Source organism: Oncorhynchus nerka, linkage group LG23, assembly GCF_034236695.1.
Source record: "Oncorhynchus nerka isolate Pitt River linkage group LG23, Oner_Uvic_2.0, whole genome shotgun sequence".
Taxonomy (NCBI): Eukaryota; Metazoa; Chordata; class Actinopteri; order Salmoniformes; family Salmonidae; genus Oncorhynchus; species Oncorhynchus nerka.
Window position 1 is genome coordinate 15,075,451 of NC_088418.1, and position 19,646 is coordinate 15,095,096.

Sequence of the window (19,646 nt, forward strand, 5' to 3'; positions counted from 1 at the left end):
ATCTATAGTGTTTCTCCTGTTGAAACACTTTTACAACCAAGTTGACGACTGCCTGATTTTAAATGAACAAAATGTGTTGGTTGGGTGACTAAACTACAGAACCTTGTTATCGTGTTTAATGGACAAATAGTCTGCAGACACACAACGCATACAGCAGCAGAACAACGTGTCGTGTTCACACAAAACAAAACCCAGGCTGCGCCTGCGTCGGTCTGTTGCTAACTTTGGTTGAGGCTGGACAGAGTTTTTCAAACCGTGGTAATCAAACACAGTTTTAATGATGGGTGCGTAATACCGTGGTTTATCGTGAAACCGACTAAACGTTTCATCCCTGGTAGACATTCTGACCTTCATGAGGGGGATTATTCAATGAAATGGCTACACTGTAAAACCAAGTGTTTAGGATCTGAACACATAACTAAACACTCTTCTGTAACACGTTTTAAACACCTCAAGGCATTTAGAATGCCAATGAAACTGCATCACAGTGTTTATATTGTAAACACCAGAACGTGTTTGATCCTTGTAACACGTTTTAAACACATGAACACATTTATTCAGCACAAGACGTTCAGGTTTTAAATGCTAAACACTGGGTGTGAAGCCGTAATTTTCTATTTCCCAGCATGCCTTTCGAGGGAATGTGAGAGATACCCACTAATGACTGTGCTTGTTAGTGACAGAGACATGGTTCTTGTGTTCAATTACATCTATTCTTGAAGCCTTCACTAAGTGATTGCTTAAGTGAATGTGTTTGAATTAAAACTAAACCCTTTATGACCTCATATTATACATTTCATAAGGCCTTTAGTTATGGCCTCGTTATCCTTGACATTTTGGACTGAAAATAATGGGCCACATCAGACCTGCAATTAACAGTACGCTGGTTTGTGAAGTGATTAATAATTCCTATCGGAATCCAGCCAGAGGGAAGATATCCAAGAATTTGAATATTTGATCACAAACAAGAAAGAAATCAACCTGAAACAATGGACGCTGGGAAATATGATAATGAGGCCACTACCGCGTCTGTTTCACTCTGAGAGACTTCAAGGAAAGGAACTCTACACAGTCGAGTAACAAGAGCACTCGACGATTTGAAAATAATGATTGAATCAAATGTCCCGTTCAGTTATAGATAGGTAAGGTGACAGACATTCTTAACACTGATCTGAATAAAAGGCATAAATTTTTGTTAGGACCACAGGACAGTAGGAAAGTAAACGCTATTGTTTAAAATCTGAACACTTAGGAGATATAGGTGTTCTCCTGGTTGGAACCCGACAGGAAAAAGACGACTATCACGTTTAATCTAGCCTCAATGGCAAATCTAAATACCTAATGGTTGAGTTTTAAACACTGACATTTAGTTTATGGGTGTGTCACATGTTTCTGGTCTTACAGTGTACCGTGTCATTACAGAACTGAAGCCAATGTGGACAGTCTTCTGGGAAGCGTAAACATGTTTTATGGATGAAGGAAGATGCTCACATACACACTCAAACACAAATACACACACACACACACCGTAATATTATTGTTTTGTGTGTGTATCAGGAAGAGCTGAACAGAGGGAAACCTAACTGGGAACACCTAAGTGAGGAACTTCATGTTCTCATCACAGTGGAAGACTCACACAACAGAGCTCAGATCAAACTACAAAGAGCTACCGCAGAGGTCAAGAAACTGCTCGTACCAGCTGTGAGTACCAAGAGTTTCATGATATAATTGTGTGTGTGTCTGTGTGTGTGTCTCTGTGTGTGTGTGTCTCTGTGTGTGTGTGTGTCTGTGTGTCTGTGTGTGTGTGTCTGTGTGTGTTGGGGAGTTGGGTAATTCGCCAGGCAGCATGTATAAAGGCGTAACCATGGTAATGCATGTGAAATTAGGGGATGAATGGAGACACTGTTCACACTTTCTCTTCACTCTATCACTCCTTTCACTCCTCACACTTAATGAATTCCCTCTTCCTCTCTCTCTCTCTCTCTCTCTCTCTCTCTATTTTCTCACATCAACTCTTTCCATGTGTCCTCAACATTTCTCCCATTCTCTTAGCCTCCTACCCTCTCCCCACACCTCACACAGACACATTATTGCTAACAATGTTACTCTACTGAAATTCAACTTTGAATAGAGTAGCTATGAACCCTCAAACGAACTCTCAGATCACACTGCATTGATTTACAGTAATATAACTAATGCCCCCTGTGAACTTATTCTGTCCCGCCCCTGTCTCTTAAATTGTCCAATCAGGGTGCAGTATCAACACCAGAGAGGTTATAATGATACATGTTAAAGGTCCATTGCAGCCGTTTATATCTCAATATCAAATTATTTCTGGGTAACAATTAAGTACCTTAATGTGATTGTTTTAAATTTAGAATTGTAAAACATTTACAAAAATAGCTTCTTGGGAAAAAGCCATTTCTCCAACAAGAGTTTTGCAGTTCACAAAATAGATGGCATCATGATGATGGGAAATTATGTGGATATATTGAAGCAACATCTCAAGACATCAGTCAGGAAGTTGAAGCTTGGTCGCAAATGGGTCTTCCAAATGGACAATGACCCCAAACATACTTCCAAAGTTGTGGCAAAATGGCTTAAGGACAACAAGGTCAAGGTATTGGAGTGGCCATCACAAAGCCCTGACCTCAATCCCATCAAAAATTTGTGGGCAGAACTGAAAAAGCGTGTGTGAGCGAGGAGGCCTAAAAACCTGACTCAGTTACACCAGCATGTGCCAAAATTCACCCAACTTATTGTGGGAAGCTTATGGAAGGCTCCCCAAAACGTTTGACTCAAGTTAAACAATTTAAAGACAATGCTAGTAAATACTAATTGAGTGTATGTAAACTTCTGACCCACTGGGAATGTGATGAAAGAAATAAAAGCTGAAATAAATAATTCTCTCTACTGCTATTCTGACATTTCACATTATTAAAATAAAGTGGTGATCCTAACTGACCTAAGACTGGGAATTTCTACTAGGATTAAATGTCAGGAATTGAAAAACTGAGTTTAAATGTATTTGGCTAAGGTGTATGTAAACTTCCGACTTCAACTGTATCTGTTAGTTTAACCTGACCTAGCTGTACATCCCTCACAATCTGTTGGCCAGAGCGTAGCATAATCCAACCTTCAACCAACTGTGTCTGTGTGTGTGTGTGTGTGTGTGTGTGTGTGTGTGTGTGTGTGTGTGTGTGTGTGTGTGTGTGTGTGTGTGTGTGTGTGTGTAGGCTGATGGAGAGGACAGTCTAAAAAAGATGCAGCTAATGGAGCTCGCCATTCTCAACGGAACCTACAGAGACGCCAACATCAAGCAACGTAAGGATGACATCATCATGAAGCGCCTGTCCTGAAACTGACTTTTTGAGGGAGGTGTTTTTTTCATCTAGTAATGGATTGTCTATTTGTTCTTTCTCTCGGTCTCTCTCTCTCTCTCTATGTTTCTGTGGGTGTGTGTCTGTGTGTGTGTGTGGGTGCATGATGTGTGTAGCCACTATGGCCTTCTCCCTAGCCTCCTCTCAGCAGCCTCGGCTCATCTCCAGCCCCTCCCCTGTCATGCAGCAGGCTATGCGGAGCCCCGCCCCTGGTCAACAGCCCAACCTCATGCCTCACCTGATTCGTCAGATCCAGAGTCAGCAGGCCCTCATGCAAGGAGCCAATCAGCACGCAGCACTGATGCAGCAATCACCTGAATCAGGAGGGTTCTTCTACGCTCCCTACGAATATTCCCCCTACACCCTAACTCCATCTATACTAGAATACCCCATGGACACTACTGGTGTACTAGGTAAGCACAGATACACTGATACAGACAGACAATTATATCATGAAACTCTTGGTACTCACAGCTGGTACGAGCAGTTTCTTGACCTCTGCGGTAGCTCTTTGTAGTTTGATCTGAGCTCTGTTGTGTGAGTCTTCCACTGTGATGAGAACATGAAGTTCCTCACTTAGGTGTTCCCAGTTAGGTTTCCCTCTGTTCAGCTCACACACACACACACACACACACACACACACACACACACACACACACACACACACACACACACACACACACACACACACAGATCAAGTTGATTTGGGCATGAGGGTTGTGTTGTTGTGTTGTGACCTGGTTCTATTTCTCTCTCTGTCTCCAGGTATGGCTTTCCAAACCAAAGGCTGAGAGATGAACTCTCTCCTACACATGGACCTCTCACACACGCACACATACACACATACACACACATACAAACACACACACACACACACACACACATACAAACACACACACACACACACACACACACACACACACACACACACACACACACTGGACAGGCTTATCTGAAATGGGCCTCTTGTCTTCTTAATGATTCTGTCACTGTTTGATGATGTCACTGTTTGATGATGTCACTGTTTGATGGTGTCACTGTTAACCTCCTGTGTTTTGGTGATGTGGTTGCGCGGTGAGCAGGAGCGATGACGGCTCAGGTGCAACGCCACAATATGAGAGCCCATCCTTACCAAAGAGTAGTGAACACCGACAGAGGTCAGTTAGATCACCAGACTGTGTGAGTGGGAATACGCATTCGTGAGTGGTTTTCATTGTGTTTGCTCCACAGTGTGTGTGTGTCCGTCAGTTGACCTATGTGTGCCGCCTGCTAAGAGAGGAATGAGACCAGAATGTGAGAGGAAAGTCAAACAGTGGGGCTGTGTGTAAATGTCTAACAACAGTCTGTTGTCCCCTGCTTTTAGAATGGACCTTTCCTCCATCTGACTGTGACCTTGTGATTCTCAGAGTTCTGAGAGCTCTCTTTACATACTATGTTTCTCACTCTCTTTCTCACTGTCTCTCCTCTCCCCTCTCCCCTCTCTCTCTGTCCTTCTCTCTCTGTCCTCTCCTCTCTCTGTCCTCTCCTCTCTGTCCTCTCCTCTCTCTGTCCTCTCCTCTCTCTGTCCTCTACTCTCTCTCCCCTCTCACTCTCCCTCTCTCCCCCCTCCTATATATATATATATATATATATATACACACACACACACAGTTCAAGACGGAAGTTTACATACACCTTAGCCAAATATATTTAAACTCAGTTTTTCACAATTCCTGACATTTAATCCTAGACAAAAATCCCTGTTTTAGGTCAGTTAGGATCACCACTTTATTTTAAGAATGTGAAATGTCAGAATAATAGTAGAGAGAATGATTTATTTCAGCTTTTATTTCTTTCATCACATTCCCTGTTTACATACACTCAATTAATATTTAGTAGCATTGCCTTTACATTGTTTTACTTGGGTGAATTTGAACCCATTCCTCCTGACAGAGCTGGAGTAACTGAGTCAGGTTTGTAGGCCTCCTTGCTCGCACACGCTTTTTCAGTTCTGCCCACAAATGTTCTATAGTATTGATGTCAGGGCTTTGTGATGGCCACTCCAATACCTGGACTTTGTTGTCCTGAAGCCATTTTGCCACAACTTTGGAAATATGCTTGGGGTCATTGTCCATTTGGAAGACCCATTTGCGACCAAGCTTCAACTTCCTGACTGATGTCTTGAGATGTTGCTTCAATATATCCACATAATTTCCCATCATCATGATGCCATCTATTTTGTGAAGTGCACCAGTCCCTCCTGCAGCAAAGCACCCCCACAACATGATGTTGCCACCCCAGTGCTTCACGGTTGGGATGATATTCTTCGGCTTGCAAGCCTCCCCCTTTTTCCTCCAAATATAACGATGGTCATTATGGCCAAACAGTTCTATTTTTGTTTCATCAGACCAGAGGACATTTCTCCAAAAAGTACGATCTTTGTCCCCATGTGCAGTTGCAAACCGAAAGTCTGGCTTTTTTATGGTGGTTGTGGAGCAGTTGCTTCTTCCTTGCTGAGCGGCCTTTCAGGTTATGTCGATATAGGACTTACTTTACTGTGGATATAAATACTTTGGTACCTGTTTCCTCCAGCATCTTCACAAGGTCCTTTGCTGTTGTTCTGGGATTGATTTGCACTTTTTCGCACCAAGGTGCGTTCATCTCTAGGAGACAGAACGTGTCTTCTTCCTCCTTCCTACTATTCTTTTGTACAGATGAACGTGGTACCTTCAGGCGTTTGGAAATTGCTCCCAAAGATGAACCAGACTTGTGGAGGTCTACAATTTTTTTTGCTGAGGTCTTGGCTGATTTATTGTGGTTTTCCTAAGCAAATAGGCACTGAGTTTGAAGGTAGGCCTCCAATGTACACCTCCAATTGACTCAAATTATGTCAATTAGCCTATCAGAAGCTTCTAAAGCCATGACATAATTTTCTGGAATTTTCCAAGCTGTTAATATGCACAGTCAACTTAGTGTATGTAAAATTCTGACCCACTGGAATTGTGATACAGTGTGATATAAGTGAAATAATCTGTCTGTAATTGTTGGAAAAATTACTTGTTTCATGCACAAAGTAGATGTCCTAACCGACTTGCCAAAACTATAGTTTGTTAACAAGACATTTGTGAAGTGGTTGAAAAACAAGTTTTAATGACTCTAACCTAAGTGTATGTAAACTTGCAACTTCAACTGTATATACATACATACATACAGAACCAGTCAAAAGTTTGGACACACCTACTCATTCAAGGGTTTTTCTTTATTTGTACTATTTTCTACATTGTAGAATAATAGTGAAGACATCAAAACTATGAAATAACACATGGAATCATGTAGTTAGAAAAAATTGTTAAACAAATAAAAAATATATTTGAGATTTCTCAAAATAGACACCCTTTGCCTTGATGACAGCTTTGCACACTCTTGGCATTCCCTCAACCTGCTTCATGAGGAATGCTTTTCCAACAGTCTTGAAGGAGTTCCCACATATGCTGAGTACTTGTTGGCTGCTTTTCCCTCACTCTGTCCAACTCATACCAATCCATCTCAGTTGGGTTAGGACCATCACTCTTCTTCTTGGTCAAATAACCCTTACACAGAATGGAGGTGTGTTTTGGGTCATTGTCCTGTTGAAAAACAAATGATAGTCCCACTAAACTCAAACCAGATGAGATGGTGAATGCTGTGGTAGCCATACTGGTTTAAGTGTGCATTGAATTCTAAATAAATAACAGACAGTGTCACCAGCAAAGCACCAACACACCGCCTCCTCCTCCATGCTTCATGGTGGGAACCACACATGCAGAGATCATCCATTCACTTACTCTGCATCTCACAAAGACAGTGGTTGGAACCAAAAATCTTAAATTTGGATTCATCAGACCAAAGGACAGATTTCCACCAGTTAATGTACATTGCTCGTGTTTTGTGGCTCAAGCAAGTCTCTTCGTCTTATTGGTGTCCTTTAGTAGTGGTTTCTTTGCAGAAATTTGACCGTGAAGGCCTGATTCACGCAGTCTCCTCTGAACAGTTGAGGTTGGGATGTGTCTATTACTTGAACTCTGTGAAGCATTTATTTGGGCTGCAATCTGAAGTGCAGTTAACTCTAATGAACGTATCCTTTGCAGCAGAGGTAACTCTGGGTCTTCCTTTCCTTTGGCGGTCCTCATAAGAGCCAGTTTCATCATAGCTCTGGATGATTTTGGCTACTGCACTTGAGGAAACGTTCAAAGTTCTTGAAATGTTCCAGATTGACTGACCTTCATGTCTTAAAGTCATGATGGACTGTCATTTCTCTTTGCTTATATGGACTTGGTCTTGGTCTTGGTCAAACGCATTAAGAAGGAAAGAAATTCCACAAATGTACTTTTAACAAGGCACACCTGTTAATTTAAATGCATTCCAGGTGACTACTTCATGAAGCTGGTTGAGAGAATGCCAAGAGTGTGCAAAGCTGTCATCAAGGCAAATGGTGGCTACTTTGAAGAATCTAAAATATAACACATATTTTAATTTGTTGAACACTTTTTTAGCTACTACATGATTCCATATGTGTTATTTCAAAGTGTTGATGTCTCCACTATTATTATGCAATGTAGAAAATAGTACAAATAAAGAAAAACCCTTGAATGAGAAGGTGTGTCCCTTGCTTTCTCTCTCTCTCTCTCTTTCTTTCCTGGTTATTTCACTACTGTTCAACCTTAGATACAAGTAGTCATTTCGTTTTATATTGTCTTAAATTACACCATTCCTTTCATTTGATTTTGTCTTTTATTTATTGATGTGGTTTTATAATGATTGTTTTGTGGATCTAATGGATCAGAGACATACAGTACTTGAAGCTGAAACAGCCACCTCATAGCCGTACTCCATATGATCCTATACTGTGTAGTATATGACCCTATATTTCAAAACGACTACTGAAATCTCTATTAGGAGATTTCCGTAGTGTGTGTGTGTGTAAAGTAAGCAATACTGGACCTTCGGGGTAGGGATGGGTTTACATGAGAGAGAATTTAGATAGACATTCCGTTGTCATCTCATTGTGCGTAGCCTGTTCTTTTTTAGATAATTGTCGTTTTTGCTCATGTGCTTTCCAAAAATAAATGGATGTTTTCTATAGAGTTTAGACTGTAGACTTGAAGCTCTAATTCATATTTATGAAGCAAATGGTTCAAGGGTTGTTTCGGGTATGACTTTGTGTTTTAAAGTGATGTTGGTGTATTCTTGGTGTCACTTTGGCAACAGTAGGACTTGCCTTGCTGTGTGTCAGCTATAGTTCAACTGGTGTACATAGAGAACCAAAGATGGAGATTTAAAAAAAAATAAAAAATCTGAAAACCAATGTAAATTATTATAATTAGAAAATATCTGTTAAAAATATCTGTTATTAATTCCTTCTAAAAAAAGCACATCTCTTAGCATGTCTTGGCTCTCTGTTAACCGTAGGCCTCGTTTCTTCTCTAACAGCAGTCTGGAAATCATCGCCAGATCATTTTTAATCAATTAATTGGTCATCATTGCATTTGGTCTTTTCTGTGAAGACACCATAACGTTACACCGTGACTACTGCTAACCACTGCTTAGACGTCAGTGACACTGTCACACCCTCACAGGAAACCATACCCTCTGCTCTCTCCATGGTTTCTCAGTCTGTAATGCAGCTAGCCTCACTGTAACAGTGTTCAACCCTTCTACAAAGGCTCTTTTACGATGCCTTCATTAGCAGTATACAATCATTCATAAGTACCTATGTCAGCAGTCACTGGTTGGCATCTCACATCGTGTCACTTCATGCTGATGCCAGACCTTATGTCAACCTGCGGCTACTGACTTGTAACTGTCAATGTAGTGAAGGTTTTGTGTGTTTGTGTGACTGGAGTAGATCTTTCATGTGGTCATCTTGACACCACTAGCTGACACTAATCTCTTTCTATCTTTTTCTGTGTGTCTTTTTTATGTTCTCATTTCTTTGTGTATGTCCGTCTGTCTCCTAACCCCCCCCCCCCCCCAGCTGCCACGGCAACTAATCCCTGACCTCTGCCCACTGATGACCCACCCGTCTCCGCCCGTGCCTCGCTCGTTGCCATGCTCTGGACAGCAGCCACGCCCCTCCCCCAGAGTCACCTCTGCCTAACCAACCAGAGACCAGCGGCCATGGTAACGAACCTTCAGGACCCAATCAGGACCCAGTCACCAGCCACACCCACCCAAACACTACACTATCAAGCCATGTGCCCCTTTTAAAGGAAACCCCACAGCCAAACCACCCAACCACAACCCCCTTTAACCAAATCTCCCCAATCTGCACTGGTCAGATAACCTGGCTCTATTCCTTGCCCTGCACTGAGTCGATGTGGAGCTATAATATTATAATAATTCAATAATCCAAATAATAACAGTCATATGTGTGATCATAATTATACTTGTCGAGCACACTGACCCTCCACGGCCACTAGTCTGACTGTCCCTGTTCTCAAAACGTCACGGTCACACAAAACGTTACTTAGATCGGGTTTACCAGGTCACACCAGTTTCACACGATGTCCTCTCTAAGACTAGAGTCTCGACTGTTGCACCATGCCTGCCTTTCGACAGTGAGCTGAGCCTATCTAATGTGTAAGATCTAAGCTCTCCAGGTATAGTCTCAACCACAACGTCACAGTATTATAGATATGCGGAGAACCAAGTGCCTTTTAGTTATTTAAATAGATCTGTTACAGACCAGCCTTCTTATGAAGGCTTTCTAACCTCCATGAAAGAGGAATAACCTGACGCCATCTTTTCTATCTCTCAACACAGTGAAAGAGATGTGTATTTTGCAGAAACCATCTCAATGTTGTGATTTAACATAAACCCACATGTCTTCTGGGTTTAGAGTGAAGTGCCAAAGGGTTTGTTCCTTCCGTCTGTGCAGTAGGACCTTCTCAGAACAGTATTAATGTTGTGTGTTTATTTTATTTTGGGGAGTGGTGTTTATGTATTTGTGTGTGTGTGTGTGTGTCTGCCTTTGAGAACACACTCTATCGTATAGTGTTGTGTTATTAGATGTGTGTGTGTGTGTGTGTGTTACATATTTGAGCCCCTAACTAGCCTCTTGCCAAGCGGTTGTTTTTACTCCACACAAACCGTCTCCTTCAAGACAAAACATGGACAATACTGTACAACATCTGTAACATCTGTTTTATAATGCAATTTTATATTATATTTTTTATGTGAGAAATAACATTAAATTATGTTTTCAGATAAGAACAGTATACCTTACTATGAATATATTTTTTCATTCAGTTTAAGAGCTAATATTGCCTCCAACCAATGTGCCATTCACAAAGTGTCCAGAGTGTTTTTAAAGTCCTGATATACTGAAAACCTTCAAATGTTCTGGAAGATTCTCGTTTTTCAAGTTAATCTCAGTGTTGCTTACCTTCTGTAACGTCTGTGTGTAAAGGAGGATTAACTCTGTAGTACTGAATATTAATCTACTCTTTGTACTAACTGACCCGTCCTGTACTGTTAACCTCTTTACTCATATCTGTCTCTGCTTTGGTTTCTTTTCAAATATAAACTGTGTGAATCAGATCATTAAAAAGTGTTGTTAATGTTTAACGTTTTAAAAGCTGGTCAAAATAATAATAATAACTCTTTGTACTGGAAAACGATAACATATTATTAAACTGGTAGTTTAAAAAAAAACTAACAAACTTTGTCACTTTTTCTCTGTAGCATCTAAAGTTTCCTCAGAGCTTCCTTTCTGCGTACTAATCTTAGACACACTGCAGATACTATTGGAATACACTTATATACTTTAGAAAGAAAGTAGGCCAAGCATACTTGTTCCCCCTTCCCCCTCATCTCTCTGGCTCTCTCCCACTCAAACAGCTAGACAGATTTTAAAAAGGAGATTCCAAGGTGATGGACAATCTGAAGCAAATCGATTGTGCAACCTAACCTCACTCACTCACTCACTCACTCACTCACCACACACACCTACCTACCTACCCACACACACATGCAAACACATCTGCTGAGTGAACTATACTGGAACACTGTGGCTCTCCCTAACGTATAGTATCTCTCTCATTCCACGGTTAATTACAGCCATGTGTCATATTTTAACTGCTGTACATTCTCTGTCTCGAAGACTGCACCCAAGCACACATACAGTATATAGACCTATAAAATATTTCTTTGACAGGGCTGTCAGTGGGTTGTTCTCTCCCTGCCCTTCCTGCACCCTCTCTGGATGTAATTGAGGTAATTGAGCCCCAGGCTTGGCTCTGGGCCTGTGTTCCGGATACTGCCCCTGCAGCTGTTGGGGGAAAAGGAGTATGATCTGGCAACCCGCTGGACTAGAGTGTGGGAGCTAGAACATCAAAATGACATTCCTATGGAAGGAGAGTGGGCTAAAAGAGAACGATTGAGAATGAATGCGAGGGAGAAGAAGAAATGCCAAGGAAGAGAAGATAAAAGGTTTGCCTTTCCCCATGTGCTCCCTTTTCCTACTGCGTCATTCTCCCATTTGGGGTTTGAGGCAGATGCACCTGTCAGAAACATCTAGAACAGTGTGTGTGTGTGTGTGCTCTCGATTTTGGCTGTTCCTATTTTGTCTAGTTTTATGATGTTCAGTCCAGGATCCAGTGGTGGAAAAAGTACCTTAATAGAAAATTACTCAAGTGAAAGTAACCCAGTAAAATACTACTTGAGTAAAAGTCAAAAGTATTTTGTTTTAAATATACTTAAGTATCAAAAGTAAATGTAGAAATCGATTCAAATTCCTTATATTAAGCAAACCTGGATAGCCAGGGGCACACCTACACTCAGACGTCATTACATATAGCCAGGGGCACACCTACACTCAGACATCATTACATATAGCCAGGGGCACACCTACACTCAGACATCATTACATATAGCCAGGGGCACACCTACACTCAGACATCATTACATATAGCCAGGGGCACACCTACACTCAGACATCATTACAGATAGCCAGGGGCACACCTACACTCAGACATCATTACAGATAGCCAGGGGCACACCTACACTCAGACATCATTACATATAGCCAGGGGCACACCTACACTCAGACATCATTACATATAGCCAGGGGCACACCTACACTCAGACATCATTACATATAGCCAGGGGCACACCTACACTCAGACATCATTACATATAGCCAGGGGCACACCTACACTCAGACATCATTACATATAGCCAGGGGCACACCTACACTCAGACATCATTACATATAGCCAGGGGCACACCTACACTCAGACATCATGTACATTTAAGACATTTACATTTAAGTCATTTAGCAGACGCTCTTATCCAGAGCGACTTACAAATTGGTGCTTTCACCTTATGACATCCAGTGGAACAGCCACTTTACAATAGTGCATCTAGGTCTTTTAAGGGGGGTGAGAAGGATTACTTTATCCTATCCTAGGTATTCCTTAAAGAGGTGGGGTTTCAGGTGTCTCCGGAAGGTGGTGATTGACTCCGCTGTCCTGGCGTCGTGAGGGAGTTTGTTCCACCATTGGGGGGCCAGAGCAGCGAACAGTTTTGACTGGGCTGAGCGGGAACTGTACTTCCTCAGTGGTAGGGAGGCGAGCAGGCCAGAGGTGGATGAACGCAGTGCCCTTGTTTGGGTGTAGGGCCTGATCAGAGCCTGGAGGTACTGAGGTGCCGTTCCCCTCACAGCTCCGTAGGCAAGCACCATGGTCTTGTAGCGGATGCGAGCTTCAACTGGAAGCCAGTGGAGAGAGCGGAGGAGCGGGGTGACGTGAGAGAACTTGGGAAGGTTGAACACCAGACGGGCTGCGGCGTTCTGGATGAGTTGTAGGGGTTTAATGGCACAGGCAGGGAGCCCAGCCAACAGCGAGTTGCAGTAATCCAGACGGGAGATGACAAGTGCCTGGATTAGGACCTGCGCCGCTTCCTGTGTGAGGCAGGGTCGTACTCTGCGGATGTTGTAGAGCATGAACCTACAGGAACGGGCCACCGCCTTGATGTTAGTTGAGAACGACAGGGTGTTGTCCAGGATCACGCCAAGGTTCTTAGCGCTCTGGGAGGAGAACACGATGGAGTTGTCAACCGTGATGGCGAGATCATGGAACGGGCAGTCCTTCCCCGGGAGGAAGAGCAGCTCCGTCTTGCCGAGGTTCAGCTTGAGGTGGTGATCCGTCATCCACACTGATATGTCTGCCAGACATGCAGAGATGCGATTCGCCACCTGGTCATCAGAGGGGGGAAAGGAGAAGATTAATTGTGTGTCGTCTGCATAGCAATGATAGGAGAGACCATGTGAGGTTATGACAGAGCCAAGTGACTTGGTGTATAGCGAGAATAGGAGAGGGCCTAGAACAGAGCCCTGGGGGACACCAGTGGTGAGAGCGCGTGGTGAGGAGACAGATTCTCGCCACGCCACCTGGTAGGAGCGACCTGTCAGGTAGGACGCAATCCAAGCATGGGCCGCGCCGGAGATGCCCAACTCGGAGAGGGTGGAGAGGAGGATCTGATGGTTCACAGTATCGAAGGCAGCCGATAGGTCTAGAAGGATGAGAGCAGAGGAGAGAGAGTTAGCTTTAGCAGTGCGGAGTGCCTCCGTGATACAGAGAAGAGCAGTCTCAGTTGAATGACTAGTCTTGAAACCTGACTGATTTGGATCAAGAAGGTCATTCTGAGAGAGATAGCGGGAGAGCTGGCCAAGGACGGCACGTTCAAGAGTTTTGGAGAGAAAAGAAAGAAGGGATACTGGTCTGTAGTTGTTGACATCGGAGGGATCGAGTGTAGGTTTTTTCAGAAGGGGTGCAACTCTCGCTCTCTTGAAGACGGGAGGGACGTAGCCAGCGGTCAGGGATGAGTTGATGAGCGAGGTGAGGTAAGGGAGAAGGTCACCGGAGATGGTCTGGAGAAGAGAGGAGGGGATAGGGTCAAGCGGGCAGGTTGTTGGGCGGCCGGCCGTCACAAGACGCGAGATGTCATCTGGAGAGAGAGGGGAGAAAGAGGTCAGAGCACAGGGTAGGGCAGTGTGAGCAGAACCAGCGGTGTCGTTTGACTTAGCAAACGAGGATCGGATGTCGTCGACTTTCTTTTCAAAATGGTTGACGAAGTCATCTGCAGAGAGGGAGGAGGGGGAGGGGGAGGAGGATTCAAGAGGGAGGAGAAGGTGGCAAAGAGCTTCCTAGGGTTAGAGGCAGATGCTTGGAATTTAGAGTGGTAGAAAGTGGCTTTAGCAGCAGAGACAGAGGAGGAAAATGTAGAGAGGAGGGAGTGAAAGGATGCCAGGTCCGCAGGGAGGCGAGTTTTCCTCCATTTCCGCTCGGCTGCCCGGAGCCCTGTTCTGTGAGCTCGCAATGAGTCGTCGAGCCACGGAGCGGGAGGGGAGGACCGAGCCGGCCTGGAGGATAGGGGACATAGAGAGTCAAAGGATGCAGAAAGGGAGGAGAGGAGGGTTGAGGAGGCAGAATCAGGAGATAGGTTGGAGAAGGTTTGAGCAGAGGGAAGAGATGATAGGATGGAAGAGGAGAGAGTAGCGGGGAGAGAGAGCGAAGGTTGGGACGGCGCGATACCATCCGAGTAGGGGCAGTGTGGGAAGTGTTGGATGAGAGCGAGAGGGAAAAGGATACAAGGTAGTGGTCGGAGACTTGGAGGGGAGTTGCAATGAGGTTAGTGGAAGAACAGCATCTAGTAAAGATGAGGTCGAGCGTATTGCCTGCCTTGTGAGTAGGGGGGGGAAGGTGAGAGGGTGAGGTCAAAAGAGGAGAGGAGTGGAAAGAAGGAGGCAGAGAGGAATGAGTCAAAGGTAGACGTGGGGAGGTTAAAGTCGCCCAGAACTGTGAGAGGTGAGCCGTCCTCAGGAAAGGAGCTTATCAAGGCATCAAGCTCATTGATGAACTCTCCGAGGGAACCTGGAGGGCGATAAATGATGAGGATGTTAAGCTTGAAAGGGCTGGTAACTGTGACAGCATGGAATTCAAAGGAGGCGATAGACAGATGGGTAAGGGGAGAAAGAGAGAATGGCCAGGGGCACACCTACACTCAGACATCATTACATATAGCCAGGGGCACACCTACACTCAGACATCATTACATATAGCCAGGGGCACACCTACACTCAGACATCATTACATATAGCCAGGGGCACACCTACACTCAGACATCATTACATATAGCCAGGGGCACACCTACACTCAGACATCATTACATATAGCCAGGGGCACACCTACACTCAGACGTCATTACAGATAGCCAGGGGCACACTTACACTCAGACATCATTACAGATAGCCAGGGGCACACCTACACTCAGACATCATTACAGATAGCCAGGGGCACACCTACACTCAGACATCATTACATATAGCCAGGGGCACACCTACACTCAGACATCATTACATATAGCCAGGGGCACACCTACACTCAGACATCATTACATATAGCCAGGGGCACACCTACACTCAGACATCATTACATATAGCCAGGGGCACACCTACACTCAGACATCATTACATATAGCCAGGGGCACACCTACACTCAGACATCATTACATATAGCCAGGGGCACACCTACACTCAGACATCATTACAGATAGCCAGGGGCACACCTACACTCAGACATCATTACATATAGCCAGGGGCACACCTACACTCAGACATCATTACAGATAGCCAGGGGTACACCTACACTCAGACATCATTACAGATAGCCAGGGGCACACCTACACTCAGACGTCATTACATATAGCCAGGGGCACACCTACACTCAGACGTCATTACATATAGCCAGGGGCACACCTACACTCAGACATCATTACATATAGCCAGGGGCACACCTACACTCAGACATCATTACAGATAGCCAGGGGCACACCTACACTCAGACATCATTACAGATAGCCAGGGGCACACCTACACTCAGACGTCATTACATATAGCCAGGGGCACACCTACACTCAGACGTCATTACATATAGCCAGGGGCACACCTACACTCAGACGTCATTACATATAGCCAGGGGCACACCTACACTCAGACGTCATTACATATAGCCAGGGGCACACCTACACTCAGACGTCATTACATATAGCCAGGGGCACACCTACACTCAGACGTCATTACATATAGCCAGGGGCACACCTACACTCAGACATCATTACATATAGCCAGGGGCACACCTACACTCAGACATCATTACATATAGCCAGGGGCACACCTACACTCAGACATCATTACATATAGCCAGGGGCACACCTACACTCAGACATCATTACATATAGCCAGGGGCACACCTACACTCAGACATCATTACATATAGCCAGGGGCACACCTACACTCAGACATCATTACAGATAGCCAGGGGCACACCTACACTCAGACATCATTACATATAGCCAGGGGCACACCTACACTCAGACATCATTACAGATAGCCAGGGGCACACCTACACTCAGACATCATTACATATAGCCAGGGGCACACCTACACTCAGACATCATTACATATAGCCAGGGGCACACCTACACTCAGACATCATTACATATAGCCAGGGGCACACCTACACTCAGACATCATTACATATAGCCAGGGGCACACCTACACTCAGACATCATTACATATAGCCAGGGGCACACCTACACTCAGACGTCATTACACATAGCCAGGGGCACACCTACACTCAGACGTCATTACATATAGCCAGGGGCACACCTACACTCAGACATCATTGCATATAGCCAGGGGCACACCTACACTCAGACATCATTACATATAGCCAGGGGCACACCTACACTCAGACATCATTGCATATAGCCAGGGGCACACCTACACTCAGACATCATTACATATAGCCAGGGGCACACCTACACTCAGACATCATTACATATAGCCAGGGGCACACCTACACTCAGACGTCATTACATATAGCCAGGGACACACCTACACTCAGACATCATTACATATAGCCAGGGGAACACCTACACTCAGACGTCATTACATATAGCCAGGGCACACCTACACTCAGACGTCATTACATATAGCCAGGGGCACACCTACACTCAGACGTCATTACATATAGCCAGGGGCACTCCTACACTCAGACGTCATTACATATAGCCAGGGGCACACCTACACTCAGACGTCATTACATATAGCCAGGGGCACACCTACACTCAGACGTCATTACATATAGCCAGGGGCACACCTACACTCAGACGTCATTACATATAGCCAGGGGCACACCTACACTCAGACGTCATTACATATAGCCAGGGGCACACCTACACTCAGACGTCATTACATATAGCCAGGGGCACACCTACACTCAGACGTCATTTACAAATGAAGCATTTATGTTTAGTTGGTCAGCCCGATCCGAGGCAGTAGAGATGACCAGGGATATTCTCTTGATAAGTGTGTGTGTGAATTGGACAATTTTCCTGTCCTGCTAAGCATTCCAAATGTAACGAGTACTTTTGGGTGTCAGGGTAAATGTACATTTTTTTCTTAACGAATGTAGTGAAGTAAAAGTTTATCAATATAAATAGTAAAAGTATTTTTTCTTAAGTACTTAACACCACTGCCAGGATCTCTCAGACCATCGCCAGACCATGTGGTAAACTCCTCTCCTCTCTGTCTAATCTAACCTACAGACAATGCTAGCCCACAGCTTCCCACACTCGGATAACCATGTCATTGCTGCCTTGAAAGGAAATTCCATATAGCAAGTCAAAACGCACCAATATCTGGGAGTTTTGAGTGAATGAGAAGCTGAGCTTCACTACTCATGTTGAGAAGCTGGTAAAGAAGCTCAAGTTGGGCCTCCCGAGTGGAGTGGCGGTCTAAGGCGTCACTACAGACCCAGGATCGATCCCAGGCTGTGTAACAGCCTGCCGAGACCCATGAGGCGGCACACAATTGGCCCAGCGTCGTTCGGGTTAGGGGAGTGTTTGGCCGGCCAGGATTTCCTTGTCCCATCACGCTCTAGCGACTCCTTGTGGAGGACCGGGCGCCTGTAAGCTGACCTGGGTCGCCAGCTGGATGGTGTTTCCTCCAACACATTGGTGCGGCTGGCTTCCGGCTTAAGCGAGCAGTGTCAAGAAGCAGTGCGGCTTGGCAGGGTCGTGTTTCGGAGGACGCATGGTTCTGGACCTTCGCCTTTCCCGAGTCCATAGGGGAGTTGCAGCGATGACACAAGACTGTAACTACCAATTGGATATCACGAAATTGGGGAGAGAAAGTGGTAACAAAAAAAAGAAGTTCATGTTGAGAATAGGTTTTTATTACCTTTCATAGGGCTTGTTATTCTTTGGAGACAGAAAAGTGCTGATACGGTGTTCATTCCTGTCTGTGTTGGACTACAGGGATGTCATTTACATACAAACCTCAAGTTCTACCCTGAAGACACTTGATTCTGTGTAGCATGCAGCCTTGAAGATTGCCTCCAACCAAATACGTCTCACACATCAATGTGATCTCTATAGTGCTGTTGGCTGGTCTTCTTTGACTCCACATAGGCTTAAATATTTGGTATACTATGATCTACACTGAATATACAAACATTAAGAACACCTTCCTAACATTGGGTTGCACCCCCCCCCCCACCCCCACACTTTTGCTCTCAGAACAGCCTCAATTCGTCAGGGCATGGAATCTACAAGGCGTGGAAAGCGTTCCACAGGGATACTGGCCCATGTTGACTCCAAATCTTCCCACAGTTGTCAAGTTGGCTCGATGTCCTTTGGGTGGGTGACACTACACATAAGAAACTGTCGAAGCGTGAAAAAAAATCCAGCAACGTAGCAGTGTTGCGGTTCTTGACACAAAACAATGTGCCTGGCACCTACTAACCACAGCTTGAAACACCAGCATCTTGTTTCCTTGGAGGAGTTTAAAAGTTTGCTTGACTCACATGTTACTGAGGAATGTGATCGTCATTAGGACTTGATGCGGTATATAACATATGTATCAACATATGGTTGATTTTTATCTACGACGTTTGGACGTTTCTGTAGTTGTAACGTATAAATGTTGTTAATTGTGTGTCTATGCCTGATATTTGTCTGAAACATGTCCCCCCCCCCCTGTCTTGTTTGGACCAGGTCTCACTTGAAAAATAGATTTGATCTCAATGAGACTAACCTGGGTAAAAAAGGCTATATCAAATAAAATGGTAAAACACACTGCACTGAGCCTGTTTAAAGAGCCACAATGTTCTCTTCTTGTCTCTGTGACAACAAGCACACACACAAGGGTCCTGTTGAGGCCCCTTTTTCTGTACTGGTTTAGTT

General features: G+C 44.5%; 1 protein-coding gene across 3 annotated transcripts in view; it reads left to right on the top strand.

Moving 5' to 3' along the window:
• The window catches only part of LOC115107176 (protein quaking-B-like), a 35,270-nt gene extending 24,655 nt beyond the window's left edge, over nucleotides 1-10,615 (top strand). The window contains exons 4-8 of one of the 3 annotated variants that reach the window (XM_065007878.1): nucleotides 1,558-1,701; nucleotides 3,237-3,324; nucleotides 3,497-3,793; nucleotides 4,463-4,559; nucleotides 9,373-10,615. In XM_065007878.1, coding sequence (XP_064863950.1) covers nucleotides 1,558-1,701; nucleotides 3,237-3,324; nucleotides 3,497-3,793; nucleotides 4,463-4,559; nucleotides 9,373-9,388 — 642 coding nt within the window. In that variant the 3' untranslated portion in view covers nucleotides 9,389-10,615. The other 2 variants (XM_065007879.1, XM_065007880.1) reach the window with 2 other exon arrangements.
• The last annotated feature ends 9,031 nt before the right edge of the window (nucleotides 10,616-19,646 follow it).